The sequence below is a fragment of the Glycine max genome, chromosome 14, assembly GCF_000004515.6.
Source record: "Glycine max cultivar Williams 82 chromosome 14, Glycine_max_v4.0, whole genome shotgun sequence".
Taxonomy (NCBI): domain Eukaryota; kingdom Viridiplantae; phylum Streptophyta; class Magnoliopsida; order Fabales; family Fabaceae; genus Glycine; species Glycine max.
Window position 1 is genome coordinate 1,700,533 of NC_038250.2, and position 19,431 is coordinate 1,719,963.

Below are 19,431 nucleotides of genomic sequence, written 5' to 3' on the forward strand. Positions count from 1 at the left end.
CACACATTTTCTAGTTTTCAGCATTCTAACACGAGAATCATGCTTAAAAACAATTCATTTTAATCTTAACTTTATCTTATACGCTTACATTCCATCATCACCAAGATGTTTTATCCTCAGGTCCCCAAGCTCTTGATTCTTCGAGTGTCTTTTAGCTATTTTGTACATAATCTTAAAATGATAATTATTTTAAAGTTGAGGAATAGTAATTTGTTGTTATAATAGTCATATTTTGGATTTGGACTTGGAAGTACTGCCGGCAGACTAGAATACAAACATTTGTGGTAGGACTCAGGAAATAGGAGCAGTGTGAACTCAAAACTTGAGATGTTATTCTATCCACAAAGCTCTCATTAGTTCATGATTGATCAACCACCAAATTTCGATAGTGACGACAAAGAGATTTAGTTGCCCCAGGAATTTTTGAAGGTTTTACACCATATTTTAGAAAAAATATATAGAAAGTGTCTAATGCTGAATAGGCATCCTACCTACTACCCCAAGCTTAGGCATTAAAGGATACAAACCTTAGTTGTAGGCTAGAGCATTTGCACAGTTTATTCTCATGGTGTTGGGTCCATGACTTGTATTTGGTCCAACTTTCAGATCCAATTTCCAAATCAATCTTTTTTCCCATCATGTGGTACATGTATGATAAATTAATAGTGCAACTCATTTCAAAATTGCCAATGCACTGCTTCTCTTCACCCCATTCAATTAATCTACCATGCTTTAATTCCCATACATGTACTATTCACAGCACTGCCATCCATTGTCATAATGTTTTACTAATTCAAAGATGAACCAAATGTGGGTAATATTAGGCAACGTATCTTGAAAGTGGTAGCTTCCCATTGTTTGTTGAAAAACATATCCATTTTTGTTTTAATAAAAATTACTCGAGGGCTTCCGTTTAACGTTACTTCATACAATATTTCAAAAGTAATGAGTCAGCTTTTAGGAGCCAAAAATGGTAAACATAGTCAAAGTCGATTAGCCATAAATGAGAAATTAAAAAAAAATTATTTGTAATTTTTTCATCCTTTTCGAAGATCTTACCAAGCCTTAAAAAAACAACTATCCCTAACTTCAATGCTGCTATTATAGAGACTAAAAAACTACTAACAAATTGTGAAAGCTAATCTCAGAACCATTCATTCACGCCACTCCACACAAGTTGAAGAATGAAAGTGGTGGCCACCCTGGACACAATATGTATGGTGGAGCAGAAAAATATGTAGTGCGGTGCCCATGTTACAGAATCTCATCACATTTCTCAACCCCACACAAAAATTTGTATCCCAATATACAGTCATAAACAGAACATGGCAAAAGAATCATTCTTCACAATAGATAAATCAAGATTCGAATTTTTATTAGAAAAAATATATTGTTTGTTGTGGATTATTATCTCTTAAAAGTTATACATATAAGAAAGACAATCAAACAATTTAATTGAAATTATTTTTATATTTTTCATAGAACAAAAACAAAACCTTATGTTTATGATGGAAGGATTCCATTCTCAACTCCTTCACCTCCACTTTGCCAACCAACTTCAAGCAATTGCCCATTTTGTTTTGTGACTTTGCGAATTGCGATGATGGAAAGTAAGAGCTAGGTGGCTAATATGATATTACCTATATATAGAGAGAGAGAGATAGGAAATGAAAAACACTGCTTAAATTAAATGAGAAAATCGGAAAGGTCAAACCTAAGTAGTGCCACTTAGGATTTCGTAGGATTAAAGGAAAAGTATAAAAATATTATTACCTTTAGATATCAATTAATGATTTTTGATGCATGAAATATCAGTTATTAAATTACGTTACTTATTTTACTTTACTATAATTTAAAGATTTTTTTCAATTCAAACATTATTGTCTTATGATAAAAAAGATACTTGTTGTTTAAGAAAAAAATATCAAATTTAAATGAATAACTTATTGATCCGAATTGAATCAAATTATTTATGAATGAGTTGAATTTTTTAAAAAAATGTAAAAATCAAACTTAATCAAATTGATTAAATTTAATTAGATTAAATCATAAATTTAATCAAAACTAGTCCAAACATCTCAAATAAAAAGGGTTTTTAGTTTGTGTTAATTGAAAGATATGAATCATAACATGTATTTCTAATGGGATTTATTCTTTATTAAGAGCTAAAGCTTTTGTTTGAATAATTTTTTTTAATAAATATTTATAAAAAATATAAATATAAACTGAATCAATTTTTATAAGTTAAAATTAACTTATACGTTAATTAAAAAGTCTTTAGAAAAAATAAATGAAAGAAATTTTATAAATTAACTTGATTTATTTTCTTTTAAAAAAATAATCTTTCGTACATATATATTCAAAAAATATTTTTCATAACACTACATTTTACATTATGAAGGCCATTTGAATCATGCCTTTTTTGATAAATTTTGAGATATTTTAATTTAATAAAAAGTAAATAATTTGAAATTTGCACTTTTTTACTTTATACATCATCTCTCTAAAATCGTGAAAAAATAATACATGAACGATATTTCATGACGTGTCACCCTTAGATGCACTATTTTTTTGTAATATTCTAGGCGTTAACATTCCAACACGAAAGGTAAGGGGGTTTAATATGGCTTTGATTGCGAAATGATGTCCCTACCCTTTACACTTTAAAGGGTCGTGATAAGTTGGGAAGGGGCTTTTAAGTCTTTTCGCGATTGGTGCCAGCGTAGAGAGAGAAAGCATGATTGTTCAGCTCCAAGACTCGCTCTTTTTGCAGTGATCAAATCCTCATCTTCTTTCTCAATCCTCAACCAGTAACCTTTCAATTTCTCTCTCTTCTGCTCTCACTCTCTCACTTGGGGTACGTATGTTGTGTTCTTCATTCTCCAATTGCACGTTTTCTTTCATTTCTCAATTCAATTTCTCTCATTTCCCTCTTCCTTTTAATCTGTGAGGAAAAGGGAATTGTGGTTTCTCTTTATTTCAGTTCAATTTTTCTTCTTAGTGTAAAAAAATTACCTTTATTATTATGTGGAGATTGATTCCTGTAATTTGTTGAAGGGTTGAAGATGAGAATTTGTGGAGCAGGTATGGGTTGATATTGGATTTCCTTTAATTTATTTGGTGGACTTATTTCCTTCATGTTTATGCACCCAATTCTATTAACAATTCTGGGTCATGTGAGTTTGGTTTTATTTTTATGTTATTCTGTCGCAATTCCCAATTTATGAATAGCATCGGGTGCACACTGGGCCAGCTGTTTGCATGAGAAAATATAAATTTATTTATTGGCACAATCTTTGACCCAATACGGATATCCATTTGTTGGAAATTCTATGAAATTGGAATCTTATACTATACTAATTGTCTTCTTTTTCTTCCCCCAAGTGAGTGCTAATAATTAAACCATAAATCACTTCTATATTTCATAACAAGGACTTGTTTTTCTCTATTTCTGTCTGATTGCATACATGCATGAAAGAAAGAGTATCAGCTAATTGTTTTATTTGAAGAAAAAATAGTGGCGTGCTTAAGTGTTAAATTAGTGTTCAATAGTAGGCACAGTTGTATGAGAGTCTGCAGCTTGTAAAGTTGTAGTCCATGTTTGGGGGAGAAAATACATATACTATAAGAAAAAATATCCAAAAGTTAGAGGGAGAAATATATGTGATTAAGACTAGAACATAAAGTGATGTGATGGGATGGGAGTTTAAGTTATTTTGAAACCTAATCATCTTTATAAAATTTAGGACGTGTTTGGTTTCAGAAAATATGTATTCAATTTTTATTTTTATAAATAAATATAAAAATCTTATCTTGCATTTACTTTGTTTACTATTTTCCATGTTCTACAAATTATTTTGGTTGGTCCTAGCACAAATCCTTGACAATAGGGAACAAAGTAAGCATAAGATGATATTTTTGTAATTATATGTGAGAATTCAAAATGAAAACAGAGAATAATTATTTTATTAGTTCAGATGATCCTTGATTCATGTAAATTTTTTATCATTACCAATATACAAGTGCCATGTGGTATAGTAATAAAAAGTAGCACCATATGGATGAGTGATTCAAAATTAATTTTTAAACTTCCTATTATCTGTTCAAATTTGTAACTTCAGCTGTCTTGGCATCCTGATTTGGTGGCTCTTTTGTTTTTTTCATATATACAAGAGCATTTTGAAGTTGATTATTTCATCTAGAAAAGGACTCTCATGTTACTCAAATGCTTAGCAGCAATCAGCAGCAGCTACACCACCACGTCCAATTCGCTTTTAGTGTTTGCTTCCTCTTCCCTCTCCAGTCCTGCCAAAACCAAGTTCCTGCCCTCACTTTCTAGATTTTCTGTCAAGCGTCTCTGCTTCCTTTCCCAAACTCGTCCGCACATTTCCGTGAACAAGCCCTCCATGAACCTGTTGAACAGACTCGGGTTTGGCAGCGCAAGAGCACCAGAGAACATGGATTCATCCATTCCTCAGGGTCCAGATGATGACATACCAGCACCAGGCCAGCAGTTTGCCGAGTTTGGTGCTGGCTGCTTTTGGGGTGTTGAGTTGGCCTTCCAGAGGGTGCCTGGTGTGACCAAGACAGAGGTTGGTTACACCCAGGGGCTTGTGCATAATCCAACCTATGAGGATGTGTGTACAGGGACCACAAACCACTCAGAGGTTGTAAGGGTTCAATATGATCCAAAAATTTGTAGCTATGAGACTCTGCTTGACGTGTTCTGGGCTAGACATGATCCCACCACTCTGAATAGACAGGTATATATGAAGTTTTTTGTTTGTGTTATTCACCGTATCATGTAAAAATGAGGTAGTCTGGTTTCTAATTGATATTTCTAGACTTTGCTGATCTGAATAATAGGTCTAGATTTTGTGTATTGTCAGCATAAATGATTTTTGTTACTTTTGGGGTTTCTGTACAATTGTTTAATGATGCACTACTTCTAGAGTTAAACATTTTGCCCACACTTTTTTGATTCCATGATTCATTTCTCTATAGTAAATTAGTAATATTGGTTTTCTCTATGTAGCCAGTATTTAACAGATACATTTATGGTTTGATATCTAGTCATGTCTGTTTTGTAAATTCTGTTTTAATATGATATTGTGTTGAATTTTGGGTTGCATCAAATTGCAGGGGTCTCTTGGTAATAGTTGTTTAGGCTGTTTTTACCCTTCTGTTTGCACTTGGTGGGATGTTTATAGGGGTGTAATGTAATAGATGGTTTGGATAAATTAAGTTGGATTAAAATGGATGGTTAAAAAAATAAACCATTAGTTCATTTATGATGTGGTAGAATTTTATTAAAAAAAATCCAAACCATCCATGACTTTATATGATAAAGAAAAATCCCAACCCATGCATTAATTATGTTTCATGTGTAAGATATCCAATCCATCCATTTATTTTATTTTTCCTCTTGTCAACAAAAATCCTCTCTTTAAAACATCTCTTCTTATGAGCACTGTTTTCAAAAGAACCTGCAATGAGCCCGAGCTCCTATGATTATCATTGATCCAATATCTTAACATTTGATGGATTGTCTCCTTTCTTTGTACATTCTGTAACTCCATTTATCAGTTGCATTTAGGAGTTCATTGCAATGATGGTTTTACTTTAATTTCAGTGTGGTAATGTACTAGTTCCAACTTCTTATGTTGGACTTCAATTATGTATGGCTCTCCAGAATGGCTTGTGAGCATCCAAAAATAAGTTTTCATATGGAGTAATCTATTTCAGTATTTCCTTTGCTACATTTTTTTCTTGTCCGTTTGTTTCTTTTGTTCTCCCCTTTCAATATGCATACTTAATACATGGATATCTATCTCTCTATATATGGATACAAAGTTTTCGTGTTCTTGATTCCCAAGCGTAGTGCTTCTTTCCCAATGCTGCCTATCAGTACTACTAGTAGGTTAGGGTTTTTTCTTGAATTCACTCTTCCATCCAAATCCATGCACACACGAACTTTAGAAAATATGGTGACTAGTTATGATATGCAGCAGCACATACATGGATTGTACATTCTACCGCTTAAGCGCTTAGTTGCTGTTTGATCTTGTTGTGTGGCAGGGGAATGATGTGGGAACACAGTACAGATCTGGAATATACTACTACACACCGGAACAAGAGAAGGCGGCCAAGGAGTCATTGGAGCAACAGCAGAAGCAGTTGAACAGGAAGATTGTTACTGAGATCCTTCCTGCCAAGAAGTTCTACAGGGCAGAGGAGTACCATCAGCAGTACCTTGAGAAAGGTGGCCGATCTGGTTTCAAGCAATCTGCTTCTAAAGGCTGCAATGATCCAATTCGGTGCTATGGTTAACTGCCATAAATGAATTGCCATCAAAGATCAATGCAACCGGTTCTTCAGATATTGAAAGTCCATAGTTTTGTTTGTATTTGTTAATATATCAACAAAGCTTGTGCACACTGTATTTGAGGTTGAAGATGGACATAGCCATAAATTCAGTTGTAGAGTTGTATATTGTCTTTTATATATAATATGGCTTTGCTTTAAAATATTATCTCCACGACCTTTAGTTAGTGTTCCGTTGGTGAGAAATATAAGGGGGAAGGGAAGATAAGTATTATTATAATTTTTTCTTTGTTTGATCCAAAATTTTGGAGAAGGTAGTTAAAATTGTTCACTCAAAATTAGAGAGATTTGAAGGACTGGACAACTTTTACATTAGTTAGACTAAATTATCTCTTAACTTAATTTTATTTGACCATTTTAAATAATTTTCTCCCCATTCTTATGAACTATATAGCAGGTGTCTTTCTTTTCTGCTATAATCTCTTCTGTCAGTTCCTTTCAAAATCTTTTCTTTTGAAAGAAACTGATAGCATTGTCTATTTCATTACGTTCCCTTGTATAAATTTATTTCTTGATTAGTAACACGACATTTTTTATTTTTGAAGTGGGGTTGGGGGGTTATCAACTGAACGTATCCTTTCAGTTAGAGATTAATTTCTTCAAGTTATAGAAATTACTAATGTATACTTTGTTTCTTTCAACGATGTAGATTTAGTTTTTTATTGTCTCGTTTTTTTTTTTCTTTCTTTCTATGAAACATTAGACGTGATCATATGAACAAGGCAAACTTCATTGTGGTGGGAGGTTAGGGAACTGTCAACAAAAAATTATAAAATATTGTACGAAATTTGTCTTTTTCTTTTGGTTAGTAGGGCTTTCTATTGTTGGAAACGGAGAGGTAGGTATTAAAATTGACCTTACAAATTACAAACTAATGAAAAAGAAAGGCAGATTGTGTTTTCAGGATTTGCACGTCTTTGTAGCAAATAAGGATTAGGTAGTTAGCCCCCCTAAATAAAGGATTTGGTAGTTAAAGTAGGATAGAATAAAATAACTATCACATTTAATTCTAATTAATTGTTTGATGTATTGGCGGGATATAATTATGCTATCTTTTTGTTTAATCTATCCTGTTAATTTAGCGTAATTTTTATCTTTTGAAAGAAACTGAGTTGGAAAATAACATGACATCATATAATACGTGTATCTAGTATAAAAAATAATATATAATATATAAAAGTACTATATGTAAAATATATTATTATGTATAATATATATATATATATATATATATATATATATAAACTTTGACATAAATTAAAGTATATTGTAAAAAGTTAAAAAAATGTATTATAATTTTTAAAAAAATACATTTCTGATAATAAAAAATCTATAATTATAAATATTTACATGATGCGTAAGATGTTTGTTAGTTAATTATTACTTTCATATCTTTATATACTCTTGAAAATTTTGTTTGTCTCTTTTTAAAATCTCTTTTAAATTGTCTTTGCATTATATTTTTTATCAAAATAATTTTAGTTATTTTATAATTTGTGTACTTAATAAACAATAAATGGTACAAAGTAATAAGAAAAATTGATTTTTTTTCTCTTGTGAGAATTGGAAAATATGACTAAAGATATTAATAATTAAATAGATATTGAGTGAAAAGAATAAGATTATGCATTTTGATAATTTTAAGAGTAATTTTAAAGAAATAATACAAACTATTAATAAATTTAACATTACTAATTAAATTAACTAACTTATCTAATTATTGTGAATTAATTAAAGAATCTTATATTAGGTACAAAAGTAGTAGTTAATTACTTAAATTGCTTTAAAAGTTGAAAACGGGTAATTGTTAGCTAGTGGTATAAAGAATTAAAAGGTGGGAAACAAAACAAAAGGCATAAACACTACAAGAATTCCGGCTATTACCTAAAACCCACTGTAAATCAAAATTAAATTACCATCAACTTACGGAAGGCTACTTATCCCTCTACTATAATCTTGTTGATATATATATATATATATATATATATATATATATATATATAAATCGACGATCATGAAAAAACCTCAGCAATATAGTGGACTAAGGCCAAGCTCATTGTAATTCGAGGATAATACAGTGTGCTCTTAATTTCGTCAGTAATTTAACCTTGGATAATAGCAAAGGAAAAGACGTTAGTAATTTTAGTAAAAATACATTCGCAGCTAGCTAATTGTTAATGCTTAAAGGTGTGCTGAATTAAATGGTGGTTTAGAGCAAACTAACTTTGGTGAAATCATAAATTTTTCTTTGCTGGATAAGGGGGAAACAAAACTAAAAGGAAAGCAAAACATTAAACGAGAGAGTGTCGGCCAGAAGAGGAGAACCCAACTGTGTCATACATGTTTTGTTTTCCATGCATTACTGAAGATTAAGATTAAGAGTATGTTTGGAAATCTGAATGTTCGACCACATCTTAGACATTACTAATTATATGCATAAGTTTTATCAGATTATTTTCAGGAGCAAAAGGTGGTGAAAAAAAACCGAAAAAGCTGTGTAAAAGATAATTTGTTAATTGCCAACGTGACCTTTTCTGGTCGGAATTTGATCATATACAATATTCATATTCATTTGGGTAATTTTTTTAGTGAGCAAATTCAATTTTGCAGGAGATAAAATTGATTTTAGAAGAAATATAATTTTGTTAAGCCTTTTGTTATTTTCTTGACTTTCACAAACAATGTTTGAGATAATTAATAAATAATTGAATTTTTTAATTATGTCTGTAGAAGTTTAATTTTTTACTGTATATATGAAAATATTTTATAGAAGAAAAATAAGCATACGTTAACCATTTTTTTTGCTGAAAAAAATTATAACTATCGGTAATTATAATTTCTTTTAGAATTATATTATTCATATAAACAACTTTTAAAATAGCTTCTATAATATGTTTTTTTCTTTCACATTCATTTTTACCATATATGCTGAAAATAAAAATAGTATAACTATGTTGTATTTTCTTAATTATATAAATATAATCTATCTTTCTAACGAAAAATTGCACCTGAGTCCTGACACGTACATAGTCTATTATTTTATCAATGCTGATTATGGACATGAAGTCCCCACTGAACGTGGGCTCTTGTTATTTCCAATTTTCCATGCATGTACGTACATCGTGATCCTGCATCAACTGGTATTTTTCACATTATATATTTTGATAATACTATAATATAATAATCAGAAAAAAATGTCTATATTGTTTGATAAAAGCAACAATAACCTAAAAGTTTATATAGCAAAGCACTTGAACGATTTTATGTTTACATCAATTAATTTTATTGTTCAAAACAACTACTCAGGTTACGTACAAAAAAAACTATTAATGTTAATTAAAGATAAAGAGAATATATTTTTGAGAGTAAGATAAAGAGAATACTTAATTAATAAGTTTATGAGTGTGTGATAAACATCAAAGAATATTACCCGTGATGAGGGGAAACAAAAAGATCTTAACCTGTCTTATTTCATTCACATATTTATACAAATAAATGAAAGATAATAACGGAAATAAATTAAAGTCCATTTTTATAAATATTTACAATATCTTCTTAAGATCACACTTTTGGCAAAGAAAAATAATCTTCTATCAAAGGGAAAAAAATTCATTAAAGGAATATTACTGTTAATTTCATATATTTATTGAAACGAATCAAACTAAATCAAACAACAAAATAATCATTTAGAAAATAATAGCATTCATAGTAAGTAATAAATATATGCATCTTAAAATCTATGCAACAAACATTTTTTTTTTTCTGAGGAAGTTCAACCCAGCTCATAATTTAGAACGAAAATTAAATTACACATAGTACTCCAAATAGAAAAGTCGAAAATAAAATGGTAAAGAACCACTTATAAATTAAATTTGGACCCATGATGGTAATGGCCCGCATGAGCGAAGAGGCAAGTAAAACCTCATCACACATTCTGTGAATGTATCCTTTTTCTTTCTGCCCATGTATTGGGTTGCCACTTCGGCTTTGCATGCATTGACGATATGAAAATTGGAACACATCATCTCGTGCTACCTTGGAAAAAATTCAAAAGAATTTATATCCAGTTTGTTGTACGTATTTTCTTAAATAATTAACTTAGCAATACTTGAATTAAAAGTTAAAACCCTTCATATAATAGCTCACAATCCAATGATGGTTAAAGAGAAAAAAAGAAACCTAACAATGGCAATGAAAATGAAAACCAAGTTAGGATGCGCAGCCATTAACCAACGATTTTTCCCGTTGTTTAATTTAAGATTTTTAATTTTAATAAGCTATCTGGATCTAATTCTGCATTGAAGTGATACCAAACAAAAATAAAAAATAAAGTTATCACTTATTATGCCACTTTTAGGGGGTTGGCTGATTAAAATAAGTAGTATTAATAAATTTCCAAGCCCATGTGAGTGCTTATTTTTTTAAAAAAATATGGAGCGCACGTTTTGTATTTATGGACGTGACAGTCTCTTTGGTTGCCACGTGGAGTCTCCCTCGGATGCCTTTTTGTGTAGGGCAAATGGTGAAGTGTGCAAGCAACAAATAGATCAGACAGTGCACAACACGACCGACTCCTCGCGCGTGATCAATTTTCAAATAAACATGTCTAACGTGGGAAAGAATTACTGTCCGTTAGATCTATCATATATCTCAAAATCACTTAAATCCAATTATCACAGTTGCTTACGCACGGTGGAAACCTACCTTACTTTCCCCACCGTAGATGCCGCCTTGAACAATTACTATCACTGATCTCTTATCTCCACTTCTTGCATTTGACTTGCACTGTGACTTTATCAATACTATATGAAACGAATAAAATATATATATTTTTTTAAATTGGTTACCATGTATATCTCCCCTACTTTATATAAGAAATAAGTAAATAGACATTGTATACTTTTTATACCAATTATAAGAAATGTAAATATATTTTCTAATATATTAATTGTTAATTTTTTAAAACTTTTATTTTATGATAAAGTTTGTTTATAAATATGAGTTTAACTCATAATATAAAATAATTTCACATTATCAATCACTTAAAAATTACCATTAATATAATATAACTTCTGAGATGATTATAGTAAAATTAAATAAATTTATAATTTATTATTAAATAATAATATAAAATTACTTTATAATATTAATGCATAACTTATTTTCTTTAGAAGATACTTGTACAGGTGAATGCCATTTGATTTAAATTAAATTTTGGTTAGAAATTTTGATTTAAAATAATCTTTTTCATTTTAAAATTACCATATTCACTAGTGAAAAATATTTTAAATTCTGAATAATATCATTAAATATAGTGACAACTTAATTAAACCATTAATTTTTTTGAATATTTTTAAAATAAAATTTAAATTTATGTCACTAATAATTAATATGAACCAATTAGATTGTTTTTAATGAACTATCTATTTGTTTCTTACGTGAAAAACAAGAAATGGTATTTATGTTAGTTTTTCTATCAAGTCTTCTCTGTTAGCTTTAACAAAAAAATCATATGTTACGCTTTAAGTGTTTACGTGACACACATGACACATATGTATGAACTATTTTAAAGAGTTTAGAGTTAGATGTAAAAAGTGGTAAACCCTTCAATTATATTATCTTCATTGTTTTGTTTGACGAAATCAATTTTATCTTAAATTTTAGATTTGTTGTCATAAACTCGATCAGTTTGTGAATTTGACACCTATTGTTTTAAAATTTTGACAGAATTAAAAAATAGTCTGAGAAATTTATATTTCATCATTTATAGTAAGACAGATAAATTAGTCCATTATATTGTCTTCAATGGAGTATCAATTTGACACCTTAAGTGTCTTTATGCCATACATATAGAATAACTTTCATATCTTAGTTAATAGGACACCAAAGTTTTGTGTTCTCATATTTATCGCACTTTTACCATATGCGACTTATCTGGCTACCATATATAATTTTAAGGGTTGAAAAAGCTTTTTGAAACTCAATAGTTTTCTCTCACTAAAGTGACAATGTTCACCCCTCACCAGTTTATCATTTTTCATAAGTGAATAAATAATTCTTTAACAAAAAATTCTTAATACCTTATAAAGATAGATAAAATTATGGAGTTATGTATTTTTTTAACAGCAAAAAATTTAATAAACCAAGCTAAGCACAAGATGTGCCAAAGCTAGAAACCACCAGTCACCAGAGTACAAAGACAGCTTTTGCCACATATACATTATTAATCAATCATAAATTATTTTTAATATAAATATATATTTTACACATTTTTTTGTACTTTTAGTTTCTTTTATTTTACAGGCGACGATACCATAGTGTTATATTTCAATTTTCAGACTTGCAGGGAAAAAATGAAGAAAAAATCAACAGGATTTTTTCTTTCAAATTTGGATTTCTAGTAGTTCTTGTTTTTAATTTCATGGATTCCTGTAAGATGTTTTTATTTTCTGATTTGGCCAATGGCCATAACTGACGATGACATAAATGTTTGATTGCTTCATTAATTACATACTCATTGTCTACGAGAATAACAGTAAATCGAATCTCTATGATATGAAATAAATTAAAATAAATGAACAAATCCACCTTTTTTTTTAAAAGTACGTAATACGAACTTGTAATTTTAAACTTTTTTTAGAGATTGTAATTTTAAACCTTATCATTTTAAATTTGCAATGTTTGGATTATTCCAAAGTAAATAATATACATTTCAATTTGACTAAATGAGCAATACGTAAATTTGGGTTTAGTTTTAAACTTTTTTATTTGATTCACAACGTCGAATCACTTTTTATCATCATTTTATACAATTTGGTTATTTTAAAATTTAAATTAAAGATTTCTAATGAAAATTTAAGTATCATTTCATTTTATTCAAATTTTACCATCTAGGTCTATATTTTATTTTATGACAAAGATTTTAATTAGTACCTGCATTGTATAAAATAAATATTTATTTTATATAACAAAAATTTATAGTAAATAAATATTTCTAATTTATACAAATTATTTTAAAAATAAATATTCTTAATATATAAATTATATTTTAAATTTATGATTAATAATTTATAGTGATAAAATAATATTTTAAATTACTAATAATTTCTTTTAAAAAATATTAAAATTCAAATTATAACTAAAAATATTAAAAAAGAAATAGTCAAATTAACCACATAAATGGTAAAATCAAGTTTTTATTGAGTGATTAATTTAGATACTGTATTATTTTTCATCAGTATCAATCAGATTTTGTATATTATGTAAAAAAATATTATTTTCTCTATATTAATTGAAGATATTGTTAACTTAAATGAAATTAAGTGTTAACAACAATTAATCTAGTTGATAACAATTAAGAAGTATCCTAATTCACACAAAAAAAATTAATAAGGAACAATTAAAAGGGTGTAAACTCTAAAATCTTATAATTATGTTTGAAAGTAATAAGCAATTAAAAAATAAATATGTTTGAAAGTAATAAACAATAAAAAATAAAAATGAATAAAATTGATTTGAAATGTAAAATTGATCCAATTTTTTAAAATAATTATATTTCATTATTTAAATAAAATCAATCTTTCTTGAGCTCGTCTTAAAATATATTTTTTCACGTATAAATTAATTAATATTTTAACGTCATTATCCTTGAAATAAATCCTAATAAATAAAATATAAAAGAAACCCCCCACCATCGTTCGATCATTCAAATCAGAACTCTTCCACCAGCAGCCTTAACAAACATCGTAGCGTATAAATCAAGTAGGGCCAAACGACATCGTATAACATTTCCCCGCGCGTGGAATCATGATAACTAATAACAGATACATTGACCGTATAAACATACCAAAAGACGTACACCTCTTTTCGTATGTATATTTGTATTGTCACTGTGTTCGTCCTTTTCTCAGCAAAATCTCTGAAACAGCGAAACTCTCCCTCTCTCTCTCTTCTGTACTTTCCTCGTGTTCTCTCTCTCTCTCTCAAACACACACACACACACTTCACGAACTCCATCACTCCAACAACACACAGATTCTATCTCCTCTCTCTCTCTCTCTGACACACACACACACACACACTCTGTTTCCATTTTATCTCTTTGGGCCATTCATTCTCGCAAGTAACTCTTGTTTGTTTTATTAAATGGCTGAGACTCGCCGGCGAAGATGAAGTTTTCCGGCAAGGGGAGTTTTCCGGTGGGCATTGCTTTGAGGAGCGTGAACAACCCTTCGCCGGACTCAGATCTTGAACCGGCGAAGCCATTTCTGCGGCGGAATCCGAGAACTCCGGGGACACGGTTGAGGAGACACGGTGGCAAACGGAGCAGACCCGAAACCCCTCTTTTGAAGTGGAAGATCCATGACGATCCACTTGAAGACGACCAGAAGTCTTCCGTCGCTGGGTCCCGCCGGAGAACGTGCCGGAGCGCCAAGAAGCAAGCCGAAGTCGCTGTGTCGGCGAGGAGACTCGCCGCCGGGCTGTTACGGTTGCATCTACCGGAGACGGCCACGGGTGATGGCCGGAAGGGGTTGGAACATAAGGTAGGTAACTTGGGCTACTCTTCTTACACTCTGGGTCTGGGCCTAACTCAGTCGCAAAAACTCGTTTTTGCTGTGAGGGTTTTCCTCTGCTTATATACACTTTTGTCTATGACACTGGTCAATTTGGGATCTCAAACGTTTACCCTTTTGTTTTTTTCTTTCTTTCTGTTGTTTGAGATCCCTAGTTTTTCTTCGTTCCCGTGTGAGGGTTGTTGCATCTTGCATGTGTTTGTTGTTTTTGATTTAAATGTGATTTTGCAGCTACATGCTACTAGGTTACTTCATCTACTGTATTGTAGGCCACCCCTCACGGAGGAAAAAGAATTAATAGTTTATTGTTGGGGTTTATTTATTTTTATATGATGATTTTGTGGTTGCTTGATTTTGAATCGTGGGTCTTCAGATTCTATCCATGGTTCCTTGTCATTATTGTTCACTTTCATGTTTTGGTGTTAGAGTTAGGGATTAGCCGATTAGGCTTTCTATGAAATTAAAAATAGCTGTCTTTTGAAGATACAAATGCTTTTGTTTTTTTAGTTTGCTCGCGAGTGATGTAGTTCTAGTGGAGGACTAATTATTAGTCTTTGTAATGATTGGAGAAATGAGTTGAGTAGGTTTTGTCTGTGTAAATAATTATCGTTATGTTGAAGATTTCTTCCCTAAACGCAAACTTTTGTTCGGAGAAAGGAAGAATCAGTTGCTTCCGTTCGTGCTTCATTAAATCATATCCATCCAGATTGCATTAAATATTCCGTCTTGTTTGGCAGAATGTCAAACAAACATGCTGTGTAGTAATATTGGCTTGTATGAACTCATTCTTTTGTGCTTTTTTGAAAGTAAGTTGGGACTTTAGTTGGGTCTTCCTTTTATATGAGATTCTGTTATTTGTTATCTGTACATTTATTATTGTCTTCGTTTGTAGATCAATGTAGCTGGTTTACAATATTAATTTCATAGGTTTCCATTTCTCATTACTGATCACTGATGTCACTTATCTGCAGCATGGAATTGGTCACCCAGGGCTCCAGTTTCTTGGTCATCCTAATGGCATGACCCATGGTTCTGATCTGAAGAAGAATTCATCTCAAAGTCCCCGTTCCATATTTGGTACAAGGAATGGACACTTCTGTGAGGTATGATTTTTCTTACTACTTCAATATCAATATAATATAACCATTAGAAGTTTTACAGCTCTTCGGTATTGTAATTGAAGATTATTGACTGAATGTCATATACACGTAATAACTCAAGTTAAAACTGCAACCTGTACTGCACAATGATCTCCAATATCCCATTGCTCAGTTATGCCATTACCTGTTTTAATCATCTTTGTGAAAATGACATCAATCATCTAATCATTAAGTTATAGATAGTGACAAACTATAATCATAGCAACACGTTGTTTATGATTTCATATTATGGAAATTTTTAGTAATATTTCAAAGGCCTGCCCGTGCAAAGACACATGCATATTATATGGGTTGATACCACCCAAATTGAACTTTGAAACAAATTATGCTCATTGTTGTATTGACCCATGCTATGTATAACAGTATAGATCTGTATAGAGATGGCTTGGATAAAACATTTTTCCTGTAAACCTACATGGTGAAATTAGCTTTTACAATGTCTGTATGAGCAAAGAGTTTTAAAAGGTGTTATGCTTCTACTCTAAAAGTGAAAGAGCAGACAATTAAAGTGCTAAGTTTAAACCTACTTCATGCTATTCAGCCTGAAAGTTTCCAGCTTCCCAACAATGAAATGGAGGGTGCAACAAAATGGGATCCTTTATGTTCAAAAACATCAGAGGGAGCGCAGCATATCTACAGCCACATGAAACATCTTGACCAAAAGGCAAGTGCTGTATCTGTTGTATCTGCTCTAGGAGCTGAACTAGAGCAGGCACGAACACGAATTCAGGAACTTGAGACTGAACACCACTCCTCCAAAAAGAAGCTTGAGCATTTTCTCAAGAAAGTCAGTGAGGAAAGGGCCCAATGGAGAAGCAAAGAGCATGAGAAAATCCGCGCATACATTGATGACATTAAAGCAGAGTTGAATCGAGAAAGGAAAAATCGCCAGAGGATTGAAATTGTCAATTCGAGGTTGGTTAATGAGTTGGCAGATGTCAAACTCTCTGCAAAGCGCTACATGCAGGATTATGAGAAGGAAAGGAAGGCCAGAGAATTGATCGAGGAAGTGTGTGATGAGCTTGCCAAGGAAATTGGAGAAGACAAGGCTGAAGTTGAAGCATTGAAGAGGGAATCTATGAAACTCAGGGAAGAAGTGGAAGAGGAGAGGAAGATGTTACAGATGGCAGAAGTATGGCGTGAAGAACGAGTTCAAATGAAGTTGATAGATGCTAAAGTTGCTCTTGAAGAGAAGTATTCACAGATGAATAAACTCGTTGCAGATTTGGAAAGCTATATCAGGTCAAAAAGCACAGAGCCGAACACAATGGACATGAAAGAGGCACAGTCACTTCAACAGGCTGCAGCTGCAATGAACATTCAAGACATTAAGGGATTTTCATATGAACCCCCTAACTCTGATGACATTTTTGCCATTTTTGAAGATGCAAATTTTGGTGAAGCAAATGAGAGGGAGATTGAACAATATGTTTCTCACAGTCCTGCTAGTCATGCCTCAAATATTCACATGGTGAGTCCTGAAGCCAATGAAATAAGTAAAGGTGGCATTCAGAGGCGTTCTGATGTATTTATGGATGATAATGGGGATATAGAAGGAGATGAAAGTGGATGGGAGACTGTGAGCCATGTCGAGGATCAAGGCTCAAGTTATTCACCAGAAGGGAGTAGCCGATCTTTGAACAGGAATCACCGAGAGAGTAACGTCTCAGGGAGAAGTGTACTTGAATGGGAAGAAACTGCAGGTGAGGAGACACCAATAACTGAAATAAGTGAAGTGTGCTCTATACCAACTAAGCAAGCAAAAAAGGTATCATCCATAACGAAGCTTTGGAGGTCAACATATCCAAACAATGGGGATAATTACAAGATAATCTCTGTGGAGGGAATGAATGGGAGACTTTCAAATGGAATGTTATCTAATGGTGTCATCATGTCTCCTGATCATGGATCAGGTAAAGGTGGGCTGAGTCCCCAAGACCTTCTATACCAGTTGAGTCCCGAGTCAGGAAGTCCACATGCACATCAAGGCATGAAGGGATGCATTCCTCGCACTGCACAGAAGAATAGTTTGAAAGCCAGACTTATGGAGGCGAGAATGGAAAGCCAGAAGGTTCAGTTGCGCCATGTTCTTAAACAGAAGATTTAGTTTTGGGCATAGGCATTGCACAGATTGCCAACCTGCAAAATTGATAAATGATTGATGAAAAGCAGTTCATTTTAGATTGTGAGGGTACAAATATGCTGCTTTATGGAAAAATCTGCTTAGAGTGATGAGGGGTCATGAATAGATGCACATTTTCTGCCTCATTCTAGTTTTTATTTCAGTTCTTCATTATCATTCATATTAAGCTTTAAAAGCAGATAATCTTCTCATTCTCTTGTGCTAAATACCTCAAAACCTGGGATATCTTGGGAAATTGCTCGCTTTGTCATCTGTGATTACAGGCCCTACTTCACTGGGTAAGGTCTTGAGAAAATTATGAGAAGCATGTAGCATATGTTGTACTTGTATCAATTCTATTCAGAGGACAAATGTGATGGAAAAAAGATCGTCACATAATATAGATGATAGCATTATCTACTCCAGATTTTGATTTTCTATCATTGTGTATGTCGCTTAGGATTTGTTGTAGATTGTATTTTAGGAGGTGGCAAGGATGATTTGTGGTTCCGGGACAAAAAAATATAACTTAATACTTATTATGGGACCGTTTCCTCTTTCTGTTTGTCTCCTTTATTGTTCATTTTGATAGTTAATGTTTTCAAAGTATAAAAAAAACAATGAAATTGAAATTAGCATTTTCCCTTTGTTTGCTGATTATAATTAAAGTCAAGGTGATAATTAACGTAAGGAATATTTTAATTTTATGATGCTACCTTTAAAGGTTTTAATTATGATGTTTTAATTTTGAGGAAAATAATAAAAATAAATTTTGGATTTTTGTGGATTAAATTTGTGAATAAATGAGAATGAATCCTTTTCACTTTTACAGGTGTGAATGAATTTTTTATATGATAATTAATTGTAAAGTTATTAAATTTTATCATGGTAATTAAATACATGTATCCTCACGTTTATCTTCCATAGAAGACAATGCTACTTGACTCTTATGCAGGATAATTTGAATTTGAACGTTCATGGTTTTTTTTTACTAATAAATTTGTTTGTTACTATTGAACTTGAATCATTGGTTTTTTAAAAAGAATATATTTTCAGAGGAAAAAAAGAAGATTTAATTGCATTCTTTGGAGAGTGTATTGGATTGTGGTTTTAAAAGATTATGTAAAAATGTCGTAACTCTGTGATATTTATTTAGTTTTTTTGCTATCATGACTGTGCAATTTGGTCATTT

At 31.4% G+C, this 19,431-nt stretch overlaps 2 protein-coding genes across 10 annotated transcripts; both read left to right on the forward strand.

Moving 5' to 3' along the window:
• Positions 1-2,701: 2,701 nt before the first annotated feature.
• On the forward strand, positions 2,702-6,527 carry LOC100804748 (peptide methionine sulfoxide reductase A4, chloroplastic-like). Of its 9 annotated transcripts, none has more exons than XM_006595532.4 (4): positions 2,712-2,857; positions 3,058-3,084; positions 4,234-4,763; positions 6,079-6,527. In XM_006595532.4, the coding sequence occupies exons 2-4, from the start codon at positions 3,066-3,068 to the stop codon at positions 6,328-6,330; spliced, it is 801 nt and encodes a 266-aa protein (XP_006595595.1). In that variant the 5' UTR covers positions 2,712-2,857; positions 3,058-3,065; the 3' UTR covers positions 6,331-6,527.
• Positions 6,528-14,281: 7,754 nt separating this feature from the next.
• On the forward strand, positions 14,282-18,797 carry LOC100795388 (uncharacterized). Its single transcript, XM_003545079.5, has 3 exons — positions 14,282-14,927; positions 15,929-16,060; positions 16,659-18,797. The coding sequence occupies exons 1-3, from the start codon at positions 14,553-14,555 to the stop codon at positions 18,222-18,224; spliced, it is 2,073 nt and encodes a 690-aa protein (XP_003545127.1). The 5' UTR covers positions 14,282-14,552; the 3' UTR covers positions 18,225-18,797.
• The last annotated feature ends 634 nt before the right edge of the window (positions 18,798-19,431 follow it).